Here is a 26,541-nt window from a genome sequence, read left to right as displayed (position 1 = left end):
TTTAGCATTGATGAACAAATGTGATAAATCCCAATTCAAAGCACTGAGATCTATTGGTGCCTGGAACTTGCGATTTATACACATATTTATACACATATCTTCAGTCTTACTGATAAACAAACTGCTTGCTAGTGGCAGCTACAGAGTTAGTTATTTGGGTGGTTAGCAAGACTGGTGAGAACTGGTTTCCTAGTCAGCAGGGCCTGACTCAGGCCTCTGGAATTTCAGACAGTATAAATATAGGAGGTCTGGCTAATGCACAATATAAGTGGCATAAAGTCCAGTTTGAAGGAGTACTGCTAGACAGAGTACTTACTTAATAAGGGGAACTTGGTGAGTGGGGGAATTTGGCACTTTTACAGGACAAGGAGCGGTTCAAGAAAGGGAACGAGAGACAGCAAGACCTGAGAGCTGAAGTCCAGTGGTATTAACTAGATAAGCAGGTTGGTGATTTTTTAAGTGCTTTTTTTCTTAAATTAGGGCGGTAGCTTAAACCACTACTAGGGAAATACAAGTCTTCTTCAAGTTTGCTGCCCGATGGCAGGTCCTTAGAAATTATATGCCAAATCAACTGAATTAAGTAACTTCCTAAGATATACATATTGTATTAAGTGTATAGCTTAACTAGTTAAACCGCTTGATATAACTACAAATAATCAGCAAATGGTATTTTTAAATGAGACTCTAATTAGTTAAATAAAATAAAATACAATCGAGATAGGAGTGCAGATGCTGTGTTGCAACTGTAGCATGTGGGAGCTGGTGAACACCAGTTTAATCACATCAATCAAATATGCAGTAAGTGTTTGTAGCTCAAACTTTGGCTCAAGAGTTGATGAGCTGGAGTTTGAGCTTCAGGCACTGCAATGCAACAGGGAGGGAAAAAGTAGGCTAGGTACTTCTGGTTTAGTCCGTGATCAGGGACAAGGGAGAGTGTGATAACATGTGAGACAGGTATGGGGATTCAGAAGGTAACACTGCAGGAGCCACAACCCTTGCACTTGAACAGGTTTGAGGTTCTTGTAGCCTGAATGGATGAGAGCCGAGACTGCGGGGAGAATGAGCACACCGATCACAGCACTGTGGTACAGGGGGCTTTCAAGCAAGGGGAGTAAAAAAGAACATACTTATGCCGAGGTTCAAAACAGTTAGGGGGAAATCAAAATGCTTTTGACTACAGAGAGCAGAAAGTCCTGAAGGCTGTGCCGCCTGCCCAATGTCAGGGGTAAGGACACTTCAGGGCTGGAGAAGAGCTTGGAGTGGGAGGGGAAGGTTCCAGTTGTCATGGTCCGCAAAAGGTACCAATGACATAAGTTGATTAAGAAAGAGGTTCTGCTGAGGAAGTACAAGCAGCGAGGGGCTAAATTTAAAAAAGTAGAACCACAAAAAGGTAGTAATCACTGGATTATGACCTGAGCCACGAGCAAATTGTCAATGGGTAAATGAGATCAGCGGAGTTGAATGCAGAGCTCAAAGATTGGTGTGGGAGAAATGGGTTTTGATTCGTGGGCCACTGGCACCAGTGGCTCTAGAACTGGGGAAGAGAAAGAGCTGTGCCATTGGGTTGGCCTTCACTTAGGCCCTGTGGGGATCAGTGCCCTGGTGAATTGTTTAAGTCGAACTGTACAGAGCGATTTCAATTAAATAGTGCGGAGGTGGGGGTGGAAGAGAAGGGGGAAAGAGGAGGGTTCACCCAGGGGGAGATTTAAGAAGTTAATGAGACAGGGCAGGGCAGTAGTGCAAGGTAATGATATGAGGAATGATAACCAGAATGTGACAAGAAGAAAGGGATAGTACAAGCAAACATAATCAGCAAATAGGGACAGAGTAGGGAAAAATGGTAAGACGACAGAATTAAAGGCTCTTTATCTGAATGCATGCAGTATTTGTAACAAGTTGGATGAAATCATAGCACAAAATTTGCAATTTATGAGTACGACATTACAGAGATGTAGTTGCAAGGTGACCAAGGCTGGGAATTTAGTATTCAAAGGTTTATGACATTTCAGAAAGATAGGAAGAAATGACAAGGTGGTGGGGTAGTTCTATCAATACTAATATCCCTACTGAAGTGAGAAATGATCTTGGCTCAGAAGATCAAGATGTACAATCAATTTGGGTAGAGATAAAAAATAACAAGAGAAAAAAAGTCACTGGAGGAAGTACATTATAAATCCCCTAACGGTAGCTACATTGTAGGTCAGAATATCAACAAGTAATGAGGGCTTATAAGAGAGGTACTGTAATAATTATGGGTGATTTTAATCTTCATATAGATTAGATTAATCAAATTGGCAAAGGTAGCTAGGAAGGAAAGTTCAGAGTGTATTTGGTTTCTTAGGACAATAGATCTGCAACCCACCAGGGAATAGACTATTTTAGACCTGATAAATGTAATTAATCACTGATCTCATTATAAGGGATCCTCTGGGCAACAGTGATCATAACATAATGAATTTCAGTTTGAGGATGAGAAATTTGGGTCTGAAACTAGCATCTTAAACTTAAATAAAGGCAATTACAAAGTTATGAAGACAGAGTTTGCTATAGTGGACTGGGAAAATAGGTACAAAGATAAGAGGTACAAAGCAGTAGCAAACATTTAAGGTAATTTAAAGATATATTGCATTGAGAAAGAAAGACTCTCCGAGAAAGCTGCACCATCCATAGCTAACTAAGGAAGCTAAGGATGATATCAAATTGAAAGAAAAGCCATGCAATACTGCTAGGCCAGGAGATTGGGAAAATTTTAGAAACCAGCAAAAACTGACTAAAAGCAGAAAATAAAGAGGGAGAAACAGAATGACATAAAACTAGCAAGAAATAAGAGCTTCAAATATACAAAGGAAGAGAATAGTTAAAGTTAGTGTTGATCCATTAGAGGATGAGACTGGGGAATTAATAATAGGAAAGAGCAGAGACTTTGAAAAAGTATTTTGTATCTGTCTTCACAATGGAAGGCACATAAAATATCCCAAAAATAATAGCAAAAAAAAAAAAAATCAAGGGGCAAAAGGGAGGGTGGAACTTAAAAACAAATCACTGGAGGAAAAAGTACTAGGAAAACTAATGGGACTAAATGCTGAGAAATCCCTGGGCCTGATGGCCTGCATCCAAGAGTCTTAAAAGAAGTGGCAGCAGAGATAGTGGATGCATTGACTGTAATCTTCCAAAATTCCCTAGAGATTCTAGAAAGTCCCAGCAGATTGGAAAACCTTAAATCTAACACCTCTATTCAAGAAAAGAAGGAGACAAAAAGCAGGAAAATACAGATCAGTTAGCCTAGCTGAAGATTGCATATACCGGAGCATTTTTTAATCTGAGGCGGGGTCCAGCAAGTTGGGAAATTCCCCACTTGAGCAACGCGCCTCGGTAGTTAAAACCTGGCCCAAGAGTCAGAAAATAGGTTAGGTAAGTGGGCCAAAAATTTAACAGATGGAGTACAATGTGAGGCCTTTGGCAGGAAGAACAGAAAAGCAGTATATTATTAAATTGGAGGGAGGTTGCAGAATGTTATAGTAGAGGGGGATCTGGGTGTCCTTGCATATGAATCACAAGAAGTTAGCATGCAGGTACAGCAAGTAATTAGAAATGAAAAATTAAATGTTGGTCTTTAATGCAAGGGGGGTACAGTATAAAAGTAGGGAGATCTTGCTACAACTGCACAAGGCATTAGTGAGACCACACCTCGAGTACTGCATAGTTTTGGTCTCCTTGCTCAAGGAGAGATATACTTCCATCAAAGGCATTTCAGAGAAGATTCACTAGGTTGTTTCCTGGGATGAAGGGGTTGTCTTATGGAGGAAAGGTTAATCAGGTTGGACTTATGCTCATTGGAATTTAAAAGACTGAGAGATGGTCTTTCTGAAAAATAAGACTCCAAGGGGGCTTGACAGGGTAGATGCTGGGAGGATGTTTCCTCACATAAGGGAACCTAGAACCAGGGGGTAGAGTTTAAAAGTAAGGGGTTTCCCATTTAAGACTGAGGTGAGGAGGAATTTCTTCTCTCAGAGATCCATTAATCTGTGAAATCCTCTTCCTCAGAAAGCAGTGGAGGCTGGGTCATTGAATGTATTCATGGCCAAGTTTGACAGATTTTTGATCTACAAGGAAGTCAAAGGCAAGTGGAGTTAAGGCCACAGTCAGATCAACCATGGTCTTATTGAAAGGTGGAGCAGGCTCAAGGGATCAAATGGTTTATTTTTGCTTATTTTTCTTATGTTATGTTCTCTCACCAAAAGTAAAAAAAGGCTAAATTAATTTTTAAGAATTCTAGATGTGAATTCCAAAAAGACAGTTTTTCATTCTCAAAGTTAATGCAATCAAATCTCAAAGTTTAAATTACTTCATGTCTACGACAAACAAGGATACCAACATTATCATTTTTATTTTCGATTTAGACAGAGCTACCAAAGAATCCATGCTTTGTACCATAAATAGGTTTAAGGAAGTTACATTAAACACGTACAAAACACTGATTCGGCCTCAATTGGAGAATTGCAGCCTGTTCTGGGCACCACACTTTATTTAGGAAGAATGTGAAGACATAAGAGGCGGTGTAGAAATGATTCACAAGAACGGTTCCAGGGATGAGGAACTTCATTTATGTAGACAGATTGGAGAAGTTGGGACTGTTCTCCTTGGAGAGAAGGCTGACAGGAGATTTCATACAGATATTCAATGTCATGAGGGGTTTGGATATAGCAGGTGGGGAGAAACTGTTCCTATTGGTGGAAGGATCGTGAACGAGAGGACACAGATATAAGATAATCTATTTTTAAAAAAACAATGGCAACATGAGGAAAAGCTTTTCCCACACAGCAAATGGTTAGAATCTGGAATGCACAGCCTAGAGAGTGTGTGGTGAACGCAGGGTCAACTGAGGCTTTCAAAAGGGAATTGGATCATTATCTGAAAAGGAAAGATTTGCAGGACTATGAGGAAAAGGCAGGGGAGTGGGACTAGGGTGAATTGCTCTTTCAGAGAGCCAGCACAGACATGATGGGCTGAAATGCTTCCTCCTGTGCTGTAACCTTCTAAATGGTTCCTTGAAAAATGTCAGATCTTGTAGAACCACAAATGTGGATCTTGATGCACTATTAAATGGGATAAAACAAAAATAAATCAGAGATTGTGGTTTACATTAATTTTGTTAACAGGTTATTAATTTTGTATAAAAGGCATTCTTCCATGTTTTGTTAAGAGAAATTTCAGCCCCCAAACTTTCCAACAAAAAAAAAGCACTTGACAAGATTACTCGCCTGTTAAACGGGACATCCTGAAGGATACGGTCACTGCAGAGAGACAACAGACAATTCTTCTGAAGCTAAAACAAAAATATAAATGTACTTCATATTAAATTGAAAGTTTTGAAAGTGTTCATCGAAAAAATGTATAAATCAGCTTTACTGTGGTACTATATCAAAGGATACAAAAAATTGTACTTTAATTCTGCCTGTCCCATTCATTTAAATACAAATTTCTCAGACTTAATAAAGCAGTTTAAGAGACCCAAATTCTGACAGCAGCAAAAAGACCCAAATTTGCAAGAGACCCAGGGTAGGGAGGGGAGTGAAATGGGCAGAGATAAAGTTGACACTTGTTGAAAGCCAGTGAGAAACCCATGCTGCCTCTTTTTGGGAAGACGCACTGAATCAAAGCTAAATCAGGTAGTGTTGAGGTCACCAGCAGGCCTTCCGCTGGAATCAGGATCCTAGGGATGGAAGTCTCACTCACTGAGAGCTGCCGGGCAATCAAAGGCCAGCCGCTCTTGTGCTCAGCAGCACCATAGGGGAGGCAGTGGCTGCTGCAGGAAGGACGCCTACCAGAGTCCCAGGATTGCAGAGTGACCCAGGACACCGGTAAGTAACGTGGGTGGTTTCCATGGGCTTTGCAGGGTGGCACTCAGTGGGCCCCCCTTCCTGATGTAGGGTCCCTTGGTCAGGCACCAAGTGCCTTTGATCGAGGAAACTCCCCCCCGCCCCCATCTCGCCATTGATCAATAATTTGCACTCCATTAACTTCTCATTTGTTAAACTAAAACAAAATTGGTTTTGAGCTGGGGGTGGACTAATAAAAGTGAATTTGGTTGATTGCTTGCAAAAGTGCAGTAATGCTTAGTAATTCACCCGGTGTTATATAGCATTTCCAACTTTTTACCTGTTGATGGTTGGGAAAGTGTTCCATGGCTTTCAGTAAGAGACGTGTCACTTCCGTCAAAAGGCGCACAGGCATACCACCTGCTAAATCTTGTTTTGTCAAATTAAATACGCACGCACTAGCAGCCAGCTGTACTGGCAGGTTTGTAGAATGATTTTTCATTCCGATGACCACAAGCTGAAATAAAACTGAAACTTGTGTAACAAAGATCAGATTTTTAAAAAGATTTTAATCCTAGATTTCTCTCTCTCTAAGCCATATGCAATTTACTGTTTGAAATACTTCAGCAGTGCCTTGCCTTCCAAGTTTCCCTTCCAGCAGTGACTCAGCTCTATTCAGAAACTTGATAGGCTGAACTCAACAGACACAGGAACCAGTGTGTTATGTACCAGCATGCATGGACATCTGTGGTGGCAATAAGCACATCAGTTCAACGACATATTAGATGGTTCAATGAGAGTAAAGATGGAGGTGCTAGGGTCAGCAGCTGGCTTACCTTAGCAAGGAGGATGCCAACCATTTATCTTAGGTATCTAATCAGCAATAAATACAACTCCATTAGTGTTGTCTGCATCCCAAGAACAAATATTTAAAAAGTCACTTGATAGAAAATGAGGAATTGGAATGCTGGCTAGCCCATGAGCATGGAGGAAATCTGTGCACTGTATTTTCACATTGGCTAGCATCAGGTAATGCCAATTTTATACTTGGTTTCTAATGGAAGAGATTTCATCAAGATAAATTTTTCCCACTTAAGAGAATTTGCCCCAGTTACTATGTAAGGCACGTCCAACAACAAAGGAATCCAACATATGTATAGTTAAATGGAAAACTGTGGCTGTGATACTAACAGGAGGAATTTTGCTTTGCTAGTGGTACTACATTAGCCAGTAAATACTGATCTTGAACCATAGGAGGATCCAGAAATTCTCTAAAGCTTATGAAGAGTGACTTCCCATTTCTATTGTGTCACATGCACTGCATCACCGCTCCATGTAACATGGTACAATCATAACTTATATAATCGCACAGATACAAAGTTAGCTTTTATACCATTGAAGTAAAGCTAGGAAAAATTACAGCACCAAGAGTTGGTTCAAAACATAGTAATTTACCTTCAGTAGCTCAGGCTGTGGCTTTTCCATGCTGTGAGTGAGACTGAAAAGGTGAAACAATGCTTCTCTTACAAAGAAGGCCCTTTCACTGTAACGACGAAGAGCTTCAGAGATCTGCACTTCATTCGCTTCTCCGGAAACCTTTCGCACGCAAAGAGAGGAAAAAAAGTTAGAAATTTGTTTTTGATCTTTCAGTAAATAAATTTTCTCTCTCTTCCTCCAACCACACTTGAATTCTGTAGTAACAGTAATCTTACTTTATTTCATTCACTATGAAAGGCACCATTTCCCCCTGCACTCACTGATCTCCACAAGATACCTGAAGTTGTTGCTATAGCAGCTGCAAATACAAAACTGCAGCAAGGGTCTGCTCAATGACAGCAACTTAAATGCAAAAGTTGAGGCTTACCACTTAGAACTGAAGTTTCATAAGTCACCCTACAACCATTAAAGGATATTCATTTTTAATTACATAACAGAGTATGGGTTAAAAAGTTGCTGTTCCATCAGTCTACATATTTATTGCTGTTTCACCCAGACTTATGTTAAGAAAATAGTTTCTAATTTTCAAAACTTCAACTTGAAAAAAAACGACACAAACGTGTGTGGACCCGGAAGACTTGGGTACAGTCTTCAATGAATACTTTGCATTGGTTTTCACAATGGAAAAGGACAATGCAGATATAGACATCAAGGCAGAGGACTAAAATATTGGAGGAAATTAACATAGAGGAGGTACCAGCGGATTTAGCAGCCTCAAAAGTGGATAAATCCGCAGGCCTCGATGAGATGTATCCTAGGCTATTGAGGGAGGCAAGGGAAGTTATAACAGGGGTCCTGGCAGTAATTTTCAAATCCTCTCTGGCCACAGGACTGGAGGACTGCTAACGCTGTCCCATTATTAAAAAAGGGAGGAAGGGGTAGTGTAGGAAATTACAGGCCAGTCAGTCTAACCTCGGTGACGGGGAAGTTACTAGAAAGAATTCTGAGGGACAGAATATATCTGCGCTTGGGAAATACACAGATTGACAAGGGATAGTCAGCATGGATTTGTTAAGGGAAGGTTGTGTTTGACAAATTTGATCAAATTTTTTGAAGGAGGTAACCAGGAGTGTTGATGAAGGTAATGCATTTGATGTGGTGTACATGGACTTTAGCAAGGCTTTTGATAAGGTCCCTCGTGGCAGACTGGTCAAGAAAGTAAGAGCCCATGGGATCCAAGGCAAAGGGGCACGTTGGATCCAAAATTGGCTGGAGCAGGAAGCAGAGGGTGATGGTAGAGGGGTGTTTCTGTGACTGGAAGTCTGTTTCCAGTGGGGTTCTGCAATAAAAACAAAAAACTGCGGATGCTGGAAATCCAAAACAAAAACAGAATTACCTGGAAAAGCTCAGCAGGTCTGGCAGCATCGGTGGAGAAGAAAAGAGTTGACGTTTCGAGTCCTCATGACCAGTTCTGCTGAAGGGTCATGAGGACTCGAAACGTCAACTCTTTTCTTCTCCGCCAATGCTGCCAGACCTGTTGAGTTTTTCCAGGGGTTCTGCAAGGCTCGTGCTGGGGCCCTTGCTATTTGTGGTGTACATAAGTGATTTGGACTTAAATGTGTGGGTCTGATCAAGAAGTTCACAGATGACATGAAAATTTGTAGGGTGGTGAATAGTGAGGAGGATAGCCATAAATTGTAGGAGGATATCAATGGATTGGTCAGGTGGGCAGAGCAGTGGCAAATGGAATTCAACACGGAAAAGGTGAGGAGTGATGCACTTGGGGAGGGCTAAAAGGGCAAGGATTATACTATGAATGGTAGGACTCTGGAAAGTACTGAAGATCAGAGGGACCTTGGTGAGCATATCCATAGATCCCTGAAGATAGCAGGGCAGGTAGATAAAGGTGGTTAAGGAGGCATGTAGGATACTTGTATTCTATGCCTCGGCTAATAAAGGCAAGAGCAGGGAGGTTATGCTGGAACTGTATAAAATGCTGGTTAGGCCAGAACTGGAGTACTGCATACAGTTCTGGTCACCACATTATAGGAAGGATGTGATTGCATTGGAGGAGGGCGTAGAGGAGATTTACCAAGATGCTGCCTAGGCTAGAAGGTCTGAACTATGAGAAAAGAGCGGATAGGTTGGGGTTGTTTTCCTTGGAGCAACAAAGGTTGAGGGAGCACCTGATAGAGGTGCATAAGATTGAGGGGCATAGATAGAGTGGATAGGAAGGCATTTTTCCATTAGTAGAAGGGTAAATAACCAGGGGGCATAGCCTTCTACCTCTTACCTTAAATCTAAGAGGGGAGTTGAGGAGAAATCTTTTCACCCAGAGGGTGGTGAGAGTCTTGAACTCACTGCCTGAAAGGGTGGTTGAGTCAGAAACTCTCATAACATTTAAGAAGTATTTAGATATTCACTTGTGTTGCCATAGCCTCCAAGGCGATGGGCCAAGCACTGGAAAATTGGACAAGTGTAGTCAGATCTTTGTTGACCGGCACAGGCACGATGGGCCGAAGGGCCTCCTTCTGTGCTGTAGACGTTGATGAGTCTATGAGTAAATGGTTTGAATAATTCAGCAATACTTTCCGAAGTAGCAATATTTTGGTTGCCAATCAACCTAGAAGGAATCTTCCAGCCTAAGTCCTTGAATTTATTGTTGTTGTCATCCAAACCTATGCCCATCTTTTACTTAAATTTCATGTGTTACTCCAGTATCAAATGAGCTGCAGTTGAAAATTAGGACGATCAGAGGAATCATCTTCGAAACCATCACAAACTCAAAACCTTATCACCAATTGTATTCTTATCGGCCCTCTCTCAGGTTTAAAAGACCATAACACATAGGAGCAGAAATAGGCCATTCGGCCCATCCAGTCGGCTCTGCCATTCAATGAGATCATGGCTGATCTGATAATCCTCAACTCCACTTTCCTGCCTTTTCCCCATAACCCTTGATTCCCTTACTGATTAAAAATCAGTCTATCTCAGCCTTGAATGTACTCAATGACCCAGCCTATATACAGTCCTCTGTAGTAAAGAATTCCACAGAATCACTACCCTCAGAAGAAATTCCTCCTCATCTCAGTCTTAAATGGGCGACCCCTTACTCTGAGATTATGCCCTCTGGTCCTAGATTCTCCCACAAGGGGAAACAACCTCTCAGCATCTGCCCTGTTAAGCCCCCTAAGAATCTTATATGTTTCAATAAGGTCGCCTCTCATTCTTCTAAACTCAGATGAGTACAGGCCCAACCTACTCAACCTGTCCTCCTAAGAAAATCCCTCCATCCCCGTGATCAACCTAGTGAACTTCTCTGGACTGCCTCCACTGCCAGTATATCTTTCCATAGGTAAGGGGACCAAAACTGTTCACAGTATTCTCGGTATGGTCTGACTAGTGCCTTTTATAGTTTCAGCAAGACTTCCCTATTTTTATACTCCATTCCCTTTGAAATAAAGGCCAATATTCCATTTGCCTTCCTTATTACCTCTTGAACATGTATGCTAGCTTTTTGGGATTCATGCATAAGGACCCTCAAATTCCTCTGTGCTGCAGCCTTCTGCAGTCTTTCTCCATTTAAATAACGTTCAGCTCCTCTCTTTTTTCTGCCAAAGTGCATAACCTCACATTTTCCCATGTTATATTCCATCTGCCAAGTTTTTACCCACTCACTTAACCTGTTTATATCCTTCCGTAGACTCTTTGTGTCATCCTCCCAACTTGCCTTCCTACCCATTGATGTGTCATTCGCATAGCAATCCTCCTCTAGTTATAGGTTGCCGTCCAGAAAATGCCACCCCTTCTCCCAACTTTGTCTTCTATTAGTCAGCCAATCCTCTATCCATGCTAATATACAACCCCCAACACCATGGGCTCTTATCTTATTAAGTAGCCTTATGTGTGGTACCTTCTTGAACGCCTTTTGGAAATCCAAATATATTACATTTACTGGTTCCCCTTTATCTATCCTGCTTCTTACCTCCTCAAAGAATTCTAATAAATTTGTTTGGCATGATTTCACCTTCAAGAAGCCATGTTTGCTCTGCTTGATTATATTATGTATTTCTAAATGCTCTGCTATTACTTCCTTTAAAATAGATGCTAACATTTTCCTAATGGCAGATGTCAAGTTGGCTGGCCTATAGTTACCCGTTTTTTGTCTCCCTGCCTTTGTGTTACATTGACAGTTTTCCAATCCTCTAGGACTTTTCCAGAATCTAAGGGTTCTTGGAAGATTACTACTAGTGCATCCACTATCTCTCTACCTACTTTTTTTAATATCCTAGGATGCAGCCCATCAGGTCCAGGGGACTTATCAGCCTTTAGCCCCATTAGTTTCCCTAGTACTTTTTCCTCTAATGACAGTTATTGTATTTATTTCCTCTTTCTCCCCCCCCACCCCCAACCTTTGCCCCTAGATTATTTAGTATTTTTAGATGCTATTAGTATCTACTACCGTGAAGACTGAAGCAAAGTATTTATTTAACTCCTCTGCCATTTCCTGGTTCCCCATTATTTCCCCAGCCTCATTCTCTAAGGGGGCCTATGTTCCCTTTGGCCTCTCTCTTCCTTTATATATATTTAAAGAAGCTCTTACTGTCCATTTTTATAGTACTTGCTAGTTTACTCTCAAAATTTATTTTCTCCCTCTTTATTATATTTTTTGGGTCATCTTTTGTTAGTTTAAAAACTTTCCCAAACCTCTGGATTACCACTAATCTTTGCCACATTGTATGTTTTTTCTTTCAATTTGATACGATCTTCAACTTCCTTGGTTAACTAAGGATGGTTTATCCCCTTCCTCGAATCCTTCTTCCTCACTGGGAAGTATCTGTGTTGAGAGATATGAATTTTTTTTTTTTAAACATCTGCCATTGTTCAACCACCATCTTTTTTCCTAAACTGCTTTCCCAATCCACTCCAGCCAACTCTACCCTCATTCCATTGTAATTACCCTTATTTAATTTTAGGGCAGCTGTTTCCATCCCAAGCTTCTCGCTCAAACTGAATGCTAAATTCTACCATATTATGTTTCCTAGGGATCCTTTACTTGGAGATCATTTATTAAACCTGCCTCTTTACACATTACCAGATCCAAAGTAACCTGATCCCTGGTTGGATTCACAACATATTGTGCGAAGAAACTGTCCCAAATACACTATGAATTCTTGCTCATGTCTACCTCTGCCAATTTGATTTTCCCAATTAAAGTCACCCATGATTAATGTACTGCCTTTTTTCTTTTACACATGCCCTCATTATTACCTGATTTCTCTGTCCATAGTATAGCTACTGTCAGAGGGCCTATAGACTACTCCCATCAGCGTCTTCTTCCCCTTGTTATTTCTTACCTCTGTCTATATGGATTCTAAGTCTTCCAATCCAAAATCCTTTCTTGCTATCGTACCTATTCCATCTTGTACTAACAAAGCTACCCTGCCACCATTTCCCTCCTGCCTGCCCTTTCCAAAAGTCACATACCCCTGAATATTTAATTCCCAGCTTTGATCTCCTTGTAACCACATCTCCGTAATGGATATAAGATCATAGCTATTTGTGTTGTTAATTCATTTATTTTGTTCCGAATACTACATGCATTTAAGGGCCGTTAATTTTTTCCTTTTTTACCATTTTTTCCCCCTTTGACCCTATGTGCTGTTTTTTTTTTAATGTTTGGACACTGTCCCGCCCTGTCACTAAATAGCTACCTAAATAGCAGACCTACAAGGCTGTCATATCCTTTTGCTTCTTAAGCCTACATATCTCCTTTTCAGAACCACCTCCACCACCCACCCCCGGAAATAATCTTCTCAGTCACAAAGAATGTATCTATAATAAATATATACACAGATTTTTAAGTATTTAGCAATGCCCATATGTACATTGAATATGGGCGAATGGCAAAACAATTCACTGCACAAAAGCCAGTCTATAAGGCAACATACAGAATTTGTAACATAAGCTTAAAAGACCACACACACACACGGAGAGAGGTGAGGAGTAACTGCCCATGACAAAAAGGCAGCATTTGACTGAGTGTGGCATTAAGGAGCCCTAGCTAAACTGGAGACAATGGGGATGGGGGAATAACTCTCGGCTAGTCGGAGTCATACTTAGCGCAAAGGAAGATGGTTGTGGTTGTTGGAGGTCAGTCATCTCAGCTCCAGGACATCACTCAGGGTAGTGTCCTCTATGGTTCTATAATTCAAATTGCCTTGAGGGGGTGTAATTAGGAATGGGCTATAAAAATGCTGGCCTCTCCAGCAATACCCACCTCCCATGAAAGAATTTTTTTTTAAAGTACAATTTCCTAGTCCAATAATCATTCCAAACAGGTAATAAAATTCAATGCACTGTGAACATCAAATACAGACTCCACTGTTCAGAAAGTGACTATTTTTTTTTGTTTTTCATACCAATCATTAATAAAGGCAGATTTAAAACAAATTGATTGTTTTAACTAATCCTATTAAGTTTTGTTTTATCAGGTTAAAAATCTGATAAAATAAAAATTACTGCAAATGTGCAGATTCATAGAAGTATTCTATAAAAACATTTGCCACAAACGTGAACTGTACATTAACCACCAGATCTGAACATGCAGACAAAGTCCTCAGCACAAAATAATGGTCAGAATTGGAAATATCATAAAACATTATAAAGTTTAACAACTTCCCAAGCATAAAAGCCAAGATTGTATTCTGCAAAAATTATACAAAATAAGGAAGACCAACCTTTAAGCTCCCTTCTCCAGAAAGGAAGTCAGAATAGCCAGCATCAGTAGCAAGTAAACCCATGAATTGCATTGTAGGCCGATGTTGGACAAACGCCTGAACAGCTTTATCTGTTATGTGCTTCCTGCCAGAGATATCCAGGGATCGGAGGTTAGGTAGTATGCTGGGCAGTTCTAGTAAACGAAGTGCAATGTCAGAGGTAAACTGCTTATCATCAGAGATGTCTAGGTGTTGAAGGAGCACCAGTTCCGTAATAATTTCCAAAATCTGTGTAGTTGTCATCTTTAGACATTTGAGGTGGTGCATGGTCAAGGATTTTAGCTTGTCCTTACAGGTCAGAAGTGGTGTGATGTCAGTGACAGAAGTGTTTGAAATATCTAAACTTTCTAACCTTGGAAGAGAGGCAACATCCCTAAGATCATCATTGTAGAAGAGAACATTGGTAACACTTAAAACACGAAGGCCAGTTAGCTGGCTGAAGCATCGCTCATAAGGGTCTTCCAGAGATAGTGTTAATGAATTCAACATAAGACACTGCAGGTACTGTTGATTCCATTTGTTTGTGACGAGCGCGTTTACAATGTCAGTTATCGTGATGTCTGCATTTACACCAGAAGCATCCAGGTCAATGAGCTTGTGGTGGCAGAATGCTTTCTTGAATGCAACTGCTGATAGTTTAGCATTTCGAATACAAGCACGTTTCAAGCGCAGCAGGTCGTTCCTGCGGAAAATTCCCACTGTCTTTTCGTTGAGTACGCCTGTTGTAAGAACAGAAAAAGAGAAGTCCAGTTGTTAGTGAACTGAAAGATTGGTGAATTTTATTTGCTCACCAAGTTAAGGGATGTCAGTGCTTAAGGAGGAACATTTATGAAACCCAGTATTACCTTTTGCATGGAAGAGCTCACTGAACATTGCTGGAAAATCCCTTACCCCAACATATGGAGGTGTATCTGTTTGCTATACTGTTGCAACATTTTCGGTTTCTCACAACAGCTAGCTAATGAGAAAGACAGCAATATAAATGCCAATTATATGTGGTTTACTGCTGCAGACACACTTTCCCAAAAGATATATTAAGGGTTCCTAATTGCACTCAAGGACGGTATTTCATAGCTTTCAACACAAAGGAGCTTCCTTGACCTGCTGAGCGTTTCCAGCACCTTCTTGGATGAAGTTTCTACTTCTTTCACATATACTCTATGAGGCTGGGAAGGAACTCCAGGCAAGCTTTCTTCTATTTTGTTGACCGTTCCTCACTGACATTACCATTTCTCAGTGGTGCTCTTATTAATTCTTAGCACGAAGTATAGCTATGTTTTTAGTTACAACAATAGCAGATATAACCATTGAAAGATTGGCAACCAAAACTTGCAAGTGCAGATTAACTTTTGCAAAGCTGCACTGCTCTTTGCTGATTAAGATTACCATTTCTCATAGTATCTAGGTCCATACAATCTATCTACAAATCACAACCATTTGTTATTATAAACTGTCCAAATATAGTGCTTGGAGTCAGCACCAGCATGAACCAAGATTACCTCAGCATATCTCTCCTGCTTAGATTTGGTGTTATAAATCAATGTTAAGTAGCTGAATCTATATAGAGTAATAGAACAGAACTTCACCTATTCCTACTGATTTTACAGATTACATGTACATTGCACAAACTTGAGGAGAAATTTAAGTCTTGTGTGCCCTCCCTAGTTAGGTGGGATTGGAGGATATGGATATCTGTGGACAAATGCTGAACAGGAGGAATACACTGACTGATTCATAACTAATTCAGACAAACTGCTATTTTGAACTTGCATCAGACTCATGTCCAAATTTCCTTTTCCTCTAAACCAGGCCTAACGTTATTTTTACCTATTCCCAACAGTACTTAACCCATTTCATACGATCAAACTGTTCTCTGCCAAAAGGGTTTGGGGAAATAAGAATAAAGTAGCAATGGCATTATAGGTATGCACATCTTCACATCATTCAAAATCCAATAGTTCAAACAACTGGAGAAACAAATAATCATTGCAATGAATATTAATATAGAAATGTGTCTCTCTTGTGTGGAACCTTATCCAATGCCTTCTAGAGTGGTAGACATTGCACCATCTGCATCTTCCACAATCCCCACCAATACCTTAAGAACAAAAGAGATAAGAGCAATAGGAACCCTTTGACCCTCAAGCCTGATCTGTTGCCTCGACTCCATTTTCCTGCCTGCTTCTCATATTCCTCGATTCCCTGAGAGAGTGACCAAAGATCTGTTAATTGCAGCCTTAAATATACTCAATAATGGAGCATCCACAACTTTTTGGGGTCAAGAATTTCAAAGATTCATGATCCTCTGAATGAAGAAATTTCTCCTCAACCTAGTCCTAAATGATCAACCCTTTATTCTGAAACTGCTCCCCCATGTTTTAGATTGCCCAACCAGGGGAAAAAAAAACCTCTCTGTCTACCCTGTCAAGCTCCTTCAGTCTTTCAATGAGATCACCATTCATTCTTCTAAACCTCAGAGTATAGGTAGGCCAAGCTATTCAGCGCCTCAGTCCTGGAACCAACCTAGTGAACCTGTACCACCTCTTAGGCAATTATATCCTTCCTTAAATATGGAGATAGAACGGTGCACATTACTCCATGTGATCTCACCAAAGTCCTGTACAATTGTAGCAAAACTTTCTTATTTTTGTACTCCGATCCTTTTGCAATAAAGGCTTACAGGCCATTTGTCTTCCAAATTGCTTGCTATACTAGTCTGTTAACTTTCTGGAGCTCCTTGTACGAATATACCCTCTGAACAGAAACATTTGGCCTTACTCTGCTTTTCTATTCTATCAAAGTGAATAGCTTCACTTCCTCAAATTATACTTCATCTATTGTTCACTCAATTAACCTGTCTACATCTCTTTGCGTCTTCTTCACAGCTTACATTCCCAACCAGCTTTGCATCAGCAGCAAACTTGGATCTCTTTCTCTAAGTCATTAGTACAGATTTGTAAATAACTGAGGCACAAGTACAGACATTTGCAGCACTCCACTAGTTACAGCTTGCCAAATTGAAAATGCCCTGTTTATCCCTTCTTTCTGCTGTCTGTTAACCAATCTTCTACCCAAGCCAATATTTTACTTCCAACTCCACAAGCCCTTATCTTGTTTATTAACCTTTTGTGTGGTATCTTATCAAATGCCTTTTGGAAATCCAAGTAAACTACATCTACTGGTTCCCTTCCATCTACCCTACTAGTCACATCATCAAAAATCTTTAATAAATTTGTCAAACATGATTCCCCTTTTGTAAGACCACTGAATCAGAAAATTACACTATGATTAGTCAAAGTGTGCTGTTAAGGATTCCTTAATAATAGATTCCAGCATTTTCTCAACAACTGGGTGTCAGGCTAACCGGCCTGTACTTCCCAGTTTTCTCTCCCTCCTTTCTTGAACACCAGCACCTGAGAATGGGCCCATTTTAGATCCTCGTGCTAAATGTTCCTTTAAACTGGATTAGGAGGAACAGAGACCATTTTTTCCACCTCACTGCACTGCTGTCACCCAGCAATATCCATCCCTTCACTTTTGCAATGTAGATCATTTCCTGGTTTACTATTTTAAACTTTTAGAGAATCTTGTTTTTAATGATGCCACAAAAAATACAAGTTCACTGTGTTTTAACTTTTCATTTTTGCTACTTTGCTAATAGCGCAAAAAAAGAAAATAATGAACTAAAATTAAAAGCAATGGATAAAGTCCACTCTAGAAGCTGATTAACACATTGACCATTAAAACTAGGCTCTCACCTGAGCTCCGGCTGGTGTGCTTACTAAAGGGAAGATAGAAATTACTTATTCTTGATGAAACATTTCTCAAGCCACAGTGGCATCAATTATTACCGAATCCTAAAAAGGATCACCAACCATTTTGTCTCAGAGCTCTGCGCAAACATCTTTTAACTCCCCAATCCCAGGGTACCCATAGATCATCTTAGGGGGTAATGAAAGCATGTCAACATTATTCCAGGGGCCCCCAAGTCTGAAAAAGTTTATCCTGTTGATATTACACACAAACTATTCCTAGTTTAAAATCAATCGACTTTAATATATTTGAGGGGTGGAAGAGGTGAAATGTTATTTTTCAATTATCTGCGTATGCCTATGATACACCTAATCTGCAGCTGAGGGATTTTGATTTCCATACTTAAAGAGATAAAGCAAACACTGTCTTACCATTCAGGGACATTTTCTGCAGCAAACGATCTGCCAGTTCTTGTGGAAACACCACAGTTTCCTTGAGACAGAATGAGCCATCTGTCCTTTCCCAACAAAATTTGTTCAAGTGCACCCTCAAGAAATCTAAGCATATGTCGGTTAATGAAAGGGGAGAGAAATCTTCCTGTTGGTAGAAAAGAAAGAAATTAGCATAGAACTAATATATCTAAAAGACATGGGCGTGAATATCGGGAGTTTAAAAAAAAACTTTAGTTTACAAATATACAAGTCAGTATAATATTTATTTGTAAATTTTGCAACACAGAACTTTAGAAACCATGACATCTTTGACTGTGAACTCTAACCCCAATCCTTCACCCTAAAGAGGGGAAAAAATACTAAATCACTATAGGGTTAATAGTCCTCTATTGCCATATAAAATGAGGACTATAAAATCCTTTCATTGAATTGCTGACTTATAATTATCCCTTCTGATGATCCACGTTCCTCTAGATTACGGGAATGTGATCTTTACCAGTGTTAAATAATGCACTATAAACACCAAAGAATCTTCCAGTAATTGGCAGCAGGTTTTTCCATGTATATTGCTGCGCTCACTACCAAGTCTGAGGTAACGACCCTGTAATTGAAGCATTTTTAAAAAAGGAGATGGAGCAGACAGGCAGCTGGTTGTCAAACAAATCAGGACTCCATACATAAAAGCAGCAGCAATTCTAAAACAATGTTGTCAAATTTTCACAATCACAGTTCAATTTTCACCTTTTAATTCAAACTTGTTAAGTGAGTGAAACACTTCTCCACACATGCCAAAACAACTGTACTGTTTGTGCATTGCCATTCCAGTAGAAACTATCCTGCAGGTACAGACATTAAAGAACATAATAAAATACTGCCTTTAAATATAAAACAAGTTCATTGAAAATTTACCACAACCTTTTGTAAGGAGATAATAATTGTTGCAACTTCCTAAAAATCATGAACTACCTATTTTTGTAAGGGAAGAAAAACTGCAAATTAGAAAGTTATTTTGTACCAAATAATTATAGATTACGCTATTTATCTAATTGACAATATGTGTTGAAATAAAGGTTTTCTTTGACTAATGCATTTTATTCACTTTATTCTGAAGCTTACCACTAACCTATCCTTTCTGCAATAGTATTTTTTTTAAAAATAATCTTCTTGTGAACAGGATTGTGTCTCCTCAACCAGATTGAAGGGTACTTACTGAGACAGAGGTTAAACCAGAACATGTAACTCAATGTAAAAATCACATAGAAAGCAAAATAAACAGAAGAAAACAAAAATGGGAAAGAGACAAAAAAAGGAAAAAGCTTTTTTTTAAAACTCTCCAATAATTAAAAAGAAATTTGACTACACATTTGTAATCATTATTTTTCAGTGCCAAAGAGGTTGTTCGTCAGCAAAGACAACTTAACATGCTGTTTATATATAAAAAAAGCTTTCATGTAAATGGACAAGGCCTAATGTTTTCTGGCATGTTTGACTTTGTATGTGCGTGAAAGCCAGGTCTTTTGGTGAAAGACCAGTGTAGCAAAGTTATAGAAAATGAAGAGGAGCAGCAACGACAACTACTCTCGCAGAACCTCAGACAGCAACTTCCTGATTTCCATATTTAACTGCAAATGTGCAGATGCTGGAATCTGCCACCTGATCCAATCCTTATTAACAACGAGGGCTGATAGCCTTAAAGGAAAATTTGTGTCATTGCATTCACTGGTTTATGATTTAAGAAGGAGATATATAAAAATGAAATCTATATTGAGTCTATGAATAGCACTATACTCTATGCCTTGGAGTGTTACCAGCAGCACTTGCAACTGCCTGTGAAAAAAAATCTGTCCACATTCTTAGCACTTAAAACATCCTAAAAGAGGAAGAGGAAAATAGCTTCAGAATGTTGTTCATCATAGTTATGCAGCTTGTTTTCAAAAACTAATCTGAAAAATGAAGTACTCTTGTTGTGCGCATCCTATCACATTTCCTCCAATAAATCTTGTACTTTGGTTACAAAATTAAAAACAGCATACTTGTAATTCCCAATCAACCATCACCTTGTAAAAACTTGAGGATGGAGGAGCACAACATCAGCTGATTATAAAAAGCAAAGTTTAGATTGTTCATAACAAAATGCTTAATACTGTTCTCATAATGAAATGAAGCAAAAACAGATATTCTAAGAGGCCCATTTATCAAAATCCATCTGGTTTAAATTTTGCAATGAAGTGAAGGCAATCTACACGTATATGTTTTGGCTCCTTTGAAAGAACACCACATTCAAACAGAATACAACGTGATCCAATGTACAGTAAGATTTTTCAAAATTTGATATTTTATTAAAAAAACAAAGCTGGTCATTGCAAACAAAATAAACAATCGAAAGTCTAAATTTGCAACATTTGGTATTTTCTAGATATGGTGGACAAACCACCTGCAATTGATCTAGGCACTGGAAATGAAATGGCAGACCCAGTCCGGTTGACTCTGCAAAGTCCTCTTTACTAATATCTGGGGGCTTGTGCCAAAATTAGGGGAGTTGTCCCACAGACTAGTGAAACTACAGCCTGGTATTATTTATAAGGTATGATTCGATGAGTAGGACTATGGCGCAGACGTCACAATCACAATCCCTGGGTACGTCCTGCCCCAGAGGTGGCGGCACGGTGGTATACAGTCAGGAGAGCGCTGCCCTGGGAGTCCTCAACAATAACTCTGGACCCGAGGAAGTCTCATCTAGTCAAACATGGGCAAGGAAACCTTCTGCTGATTATCACCTGAAGCCTTCCAATAGCTGATTAAATCAGCCCTTCTCCATGTTGAACACAAATTGGAAGAAGCACTGAGGTGAGTGACATCATTATCCATCACCAGTTAATTTAACATCTGCCACAGGGAAAAGTGATAGAATCCATTATTAAAGGAGGTTACAGCAGGATACTTAGAAAATCACAAATGTGACCAGGCAGAGCCAACATGGCTTCGTGAAAGGGAAATCATGTTTAACTAATCTATTAAAGCTCTTTTGATGAAGTAGCATTCAAGGTGGATAAAGAGGAACTGGTAGATGTGGTATACTTGATTTCCAAAAGGCATTTGATAGGGTGCCACATCAAAGGTACTACACAAGATAAGAGCACAAGGTGTAGGGGATAACATATTAGCTAACCAATGCTTTATCCATGCTAATAGGAAGCATTAAGTAGGGATAAACAGCTGATTTTCAGATTGGCAAGCTGTAACTAGTGAAGTGCCATTGGGATCAGTGCTGGGTCCTCAACTATTTACAATCCATATCAATGGCTTTTATGAAGGGACCGAATGTATGGTAGCTAAATTTGACAATAACACCAAAATAAGTAAGTAAGAAGAAAGTAAGCTGTCAAGAGGAGGTAGAGAGTCTGCAAAGGGATATAGACAAGTTAAGTGAGTGGGCAAAAATTTGGCAGATAGAGTACAACATGGGTAAATGTGAAATTGCTCATTTTGGCATGAAGAATAGAAAAGCAGTATATTATTTAAATGGAGAGAGATTGCAGAACTCCGTGGTACAGAAGGATCTAGGTGTTCTAACATAAATCACATTTATTGCAAGGAAAATAGAATATAAAAGTTGGAAAGTTTTACTGTAGCTATACAGGGCCTTAGTGAGACAACATAGGAGCAATGTGCACAGTTTGTCTCTTTTTTTTAAAAAAAGATATAATTGCTTTAGGAGGAGCTCAGAGAAGGTTCACAACTCATTCCTGGGATGAAGGGGACTTCTTACAAAGAAAAGTTGAAAATGTTAGGCCTCTACCCACTGGCATTTAGAAAAATGAGAAGTGATCTTATTGAAACATACAATATCTGAGAGTATACTGAGAAGACCTTTCCTCTTGTGGGGGAAAACTAGAACTCGGGGGCATAGTTTAAGAATAGGAGGGAGGTCTCCTCTTTAAGACAGGGTTGAGAAAAATTTTATTTCTCTCAAGAGGGTCGTTGGTGTGTGAATTCTCTTCCCCAGAAATTGGTGGAAGCTGTCTCTTTAAATTTATTAAAGGCAGAGTTAGATTTTTGTTAAGAGTCAAGAAAAAGTGTAGTGGAGCCCACAACCAGATCAGCCATTATCCTAGCAAATGGTGGAAAAGGCTCAAAGGGCCAAATAGCATATTCCTGCTCCTAAGTCCTATAAATATTGTGGCTACAAGAACAGGTCAGAGGCGAGTAATTCACCTCCTCACTCCCCAAAGCCCATCCACAAGTCATAAACGGAACTCCTCTTCATTGTGGGAGACCAAACTCAGATTAGGTAACCACTTGGGAAAACACTTCCGTTCAGTCTGCAAGCATGACCCTGAGGTTCTGGTGGCTTGCAATTTTAATTCGCCAACTAGCTTGCATGCTGATATCTCTGTTCTTGACCTATTTCACTGTTCAGAGGTGAAGTTCAACGTAAGTTTGAGGAACAGCATTTCATCTTTCGAATAGGCACTTTACAGCCTTCAAGGTTCAATACTGAGTTCAACAATTTATGACCATAAATCTCTGACCTATTTTGTTTCCTTTTCTTTTACATTTTTTGGTTTTGCTTTTGTTTCTTGCTTTGTAACAACAGCACACCTGCTCTAAGCACATATTTTGTTTCTTTTCTTGCCTCATCACCATTTCCTCTGACTCTCTATGACTCTCTCTTCTGTGATTTAATCTCTCCTGTCTTTCATCCTTTCACAGACCTCTTTTTGCCCTTTTCCCACCCACCCCTTTCTCAAAGCCTAGTACATTTCTAACTTTTCCCAGTTCTGATGAAAGGTCATCAACCTGAAACATTGTCAGTTTCTCTCTCCACAGATGCTGCCAGACCTGAATATTTTGAGCATTTTCTATTTTTATTTCAGATTTCCAGCAACTACAATTTTTTGCATTTCAATTACTGTTTTGATGATTTCTGGAAGAGATCTTCATATTCCCTCTTCGTATTCCTTATCTCACTCAAACTTATCCTCAAGGTTTTCCTTATTTTTTCATTATTATAATCCTTTTAATTGGTTTTCCACCTTATTTATCTTATAATCCTGAGATTGCAAGTATTTGCTTTTTAAAAAAAAAATGGAATATTTATTCATTACCTTGGAAAACTCTTCTTATAAAAAATCCTGCATGCCAATCTCTCACTCCACCTCAGCTTGCTGTCTTAATCCAACCCAGTGTTCTAGATTTTATATTAACTCCCCTTTCTTTCATGGGATGGGGGCCTGTCTGTTGCCTTCCTTGAACTGAGTGGCTTATTAGGCCATTTCAGAGGGCAGTTAATAATCAGTCACATTTAGGCCAGACTAGGTAAGGGTGGCAGATTTCCTCTCCTAAAGAATATTAGTGAACCAGGTGGGTTTTTCAATAATAGTCACCATTACTGAGACTAGCTTTATATCCAGGTTTATTAATCAAACTTAAATTCCACCAGCTACTGAGGTGGAACTTGAACCCTGTCCCCAGAGAATTAGCCCAGGCCTCTCAATTACTAGTCCAGTGACAATACCACTATGTCATCATATTGTGGTCACAACCAAGGTACCACCCACATTTAGCCCAGTAACTGAGCTATTACCTCACTGAAGCCAAATCTAGCAACATTTATGCCCTTATTGCAAGTTGCATACTCTTTGAGGAAAGAATCATATATTTTATTAATTCTATTCACTTTTGTCATTTCTGCACCAAACACTAAGTGGATAAAGAAAATCTGAAAAATAATTTTGTCTTTCCTACTCATCTATCTAATCCAAATGCATTTTTTCACTTCCTTCCCACAGTTTGGTAGTCTGTAATACACCATTACTAATATAACACATGCCTTCTTTTTAAATCTTTTAGTTCCAATCATAATTACTCCCTATAAATCTTGTCTACATTAATTCTTTCTACAGCAAGTAATCACATTAGTAATATTGCCACTCCACTTCCTTACTTATACTTTCTATCCCTCCTCCTAAATGTATTAATGTCCAAAATGCTTTCCACATTATTGTCCAATATGCAACATTCTTCTTAATGCTAGTCTAGATCTTCCTGCAATATAATTGCTCCACTTCACATCCAACACTACATACATTACAATAAATGATTTGCTAAAGCACTACTCCTGTGATTTCATTGTCTAAGCTACAACTTACTTCACTTCAGTTGTGTCCCTGTTTATAATTAGTTCATTTGATTTTACTCCCCTTCTCCATATTCCCATCATTAAATTGTTTACTGAATGAATATTCTCAATTTCACCCTTCACTTATCTGATCCCGGCTGGTTTTAACTTCACATCCCTCACTCCTAGCTTAAATATGCATTACTGCAAAGTATAAATAAAAATTAACAATAAAAAGAAACATTGCTCTTAAATAAAATACTGAAAGAAAGCACAAAAATAAGAATGGTGAAATATCAAAATGAGAAAAAGTAAATTATGAAGTAAGTGGTGTATTGAAGTAATGGTGAAATAAATCTAAGTGTATTCACACTGATTTTGCAGTTATAATGTAAATATGGCTTGAATCCAGAGACAGGACCTGACCTTAAACTGGAGAAAGATTCATTGGAACAGATGGCCTTGCTTGGCTTCAGAATTGATTTGGCCTTAATTTACACTTTATGCAAAAGCACGAGGGCAAAACTGCTTTTCAGCAAAGGTAACCTTAGTAGTGTGAATGTATGGCAAATTAGCACTTCCCTTACATCGCTACCTTCTCCACAAAGCATTTAAAAATTGCTCAAAAATACTGTCGAGCTTGATCAGTCAATACTATCAATCTCTTGCACCGCTACAAGTGCACACGCAATAATTGTTCTGAAAATTGTTTACTCTATAGTTCAATATAAAAGAAACTTGATCACCGTTCAAAAATTACAAAATGCATTATTCTTGTTTAAGCATCCAGATTTTTAAAAAGAAATCAGTCTGATATTACCTACTACCTTCAAAATATCTACCAGTACATTGCTGTTCTATGCTTTCCGACACTCAACTCCCCACCCCCCACCCCGCACCAGAACCATACAGAGCACATTGGAAACAAAAGCAGACCATGGAGGACTGCAGCTACAATTTCACATCCTTCTGTATCTTTAATAATTTGAATCAAATATGCATCCTAATGTTGCTGAAATGAGCACGACGATCGTAACGATTAATGGAATGGCCTGTTTCTATGCATCCTTTGCCTTTCACACTGCTGACGCCGGGTGTTAAATGGCACACTTAGGCAAGTTCAGCAGTGGTACGAGATGGTTTTGACTTGTGAAGGCAGTTTAAAACATAAATATTTGGTCAAAGACTGGCAACTGTGTAAAACTGAGAGAGATGGTAACAGCACATCCAAGCACAATGCTGGAAGAAGTTTAATCACTAAGAATTGAACAAACCTATTAAGAGAACACAACAGCATTAATTTTAAAATTTACACTCATTTACTCCAATCCGGAGAAAGCTGCAAATTTTCTCAACATTTCACAGTAATAGTACTCACTGCATTTATTTCGCATTTATTTCTTGTTGAATTATAAAGGCAAAACCAGATGCAAATTAGGAGAGATCGTACACACAAGCAATTATTGTGTACATTGTAAAATGGTTCCAATATTGGACTAATGAAGACTTTTAAAATAATAATTCTACGAGAACTGTCCTTAAGCCATTTTTTGCAGAATTAATAACGCTCATGACAATAAAATCTTCGAATCGATGAAAATTGTGGCCCGGCTCTTCAATACATCAATTAATAAAGCCAAAGAAGTCTGTTGGCGAGCCTGGCTTAGCTAGACTGAGGGCGCTGTTCGGCTCCGCCTCGAGCCCGGGGACTCGAGGCTTCACGAGCAGTAGTAGCAACGTTCAACATTGGGAAAACCGTTAAATTTAAACAACACAACATTCTTACCATGGCGACAAGCGACGACCGGGAGACTAGCGGAGCTTCCGACGGACTAAAAACATGAACATCACTGGGGAAAACCAACGGCCCAACAAAGATCTATTCACACAAGGTCGCAGAGCACCTTACTAAAGCACTCCATTTCGCATCTTAATTGCCGAAGATATTTAAGAAATAACGTTTTCCTCCAAACAGGGATTTTTGTTGATATACCGCCTATACAAATAACTCTGAAAACCCCGTCATCACCCGGAAACACTTCTCTCCTGTGACAGAGCGACATTTATCTCCGCCTTACCCTTCCCTCGAAACCCATTGGCTATACCCCGGACCACCACAGTCCCTCATTGCCGAGGTGACCCTCTTTCCCGTTCCAGCCATTGGTTATGACAAGATGTCA

General features: G+C 39.4%; 1 protein-coding gene across 2 annotated transcripts in view; it reads right to left on the bottom strand.

The window, feature by feature from the left end:
- The window catches only part of zyg11 (zyg-11 homolog (C. elegans)), a 55,416-nt gene extending 28,943 nt beyond the window's left edge, over nucleotides 1-26,473 (bottom strand). Inside the window, exons 1-7 of one of the 2 annotated variants that reach the window (XM_041208203.1) lie at nucleotides 26,148-26,450; nucleotides 18,982-19,076; nucleotides 18,220-18,385; nucleotides 13,997-14,754; nucleotides 7,275-7,415; nucleotides 6,160-6,336; nucleotides 5,262-5,326 (exon numbers count right to left, since the gene is read on the bottom strand). In XM_041208203.1, coding sequence (XP_041064137.1) covers nucleotides 5,262-5,326; nucleotides 6,160-6,336; nucleotides 7,275-7,415; nucleotides 13,997-14,754; nucleotides 18,220-18,232 — 1,154 coding nt within the window. In that variant the 5' untranslated portion in view covers nucleotides 18,233-18,385; nucleotides 18,982-19,076; nucleotides 26,148-26,450. Of the gene's footprint in view, nucleotides 1-5,261; nucleotides 5,327-6,159; nucleotides 6,337-7,274; nucleotides 7,416-13,996; nucleotides 14,755-18,219; nucleotides 18,386-18,981; nucleotides 19,077-26,147 lie in introns of both variants that reach the window. The other variant, XM_041208202.1, reaches the window with a different exon arrangement.
- Between the last annotated feature and the right edge of the window lie 68 nt (nucleotides 26,474-26,541).

The sequence above is a fragment of the Carcharodon carcharias genome, chromosome 16, assembly GCF_017639515.1.
Source record: "Carcharodon carcharias isolate sCarCar2 chromosome 16, sCarCar2.pri, whole genome shotgun sequence".
NCBI lineage: Eukaryota > Metazoa > Chordata > Chondrichthyes > Lamniformes > Lamnidae > Carcharodon > Carcharodon carcharias.
Note: the sequence above shows the minus strand (reverse complement) of the source record. Positions and strands in the feature narration are given on the sequence as shown.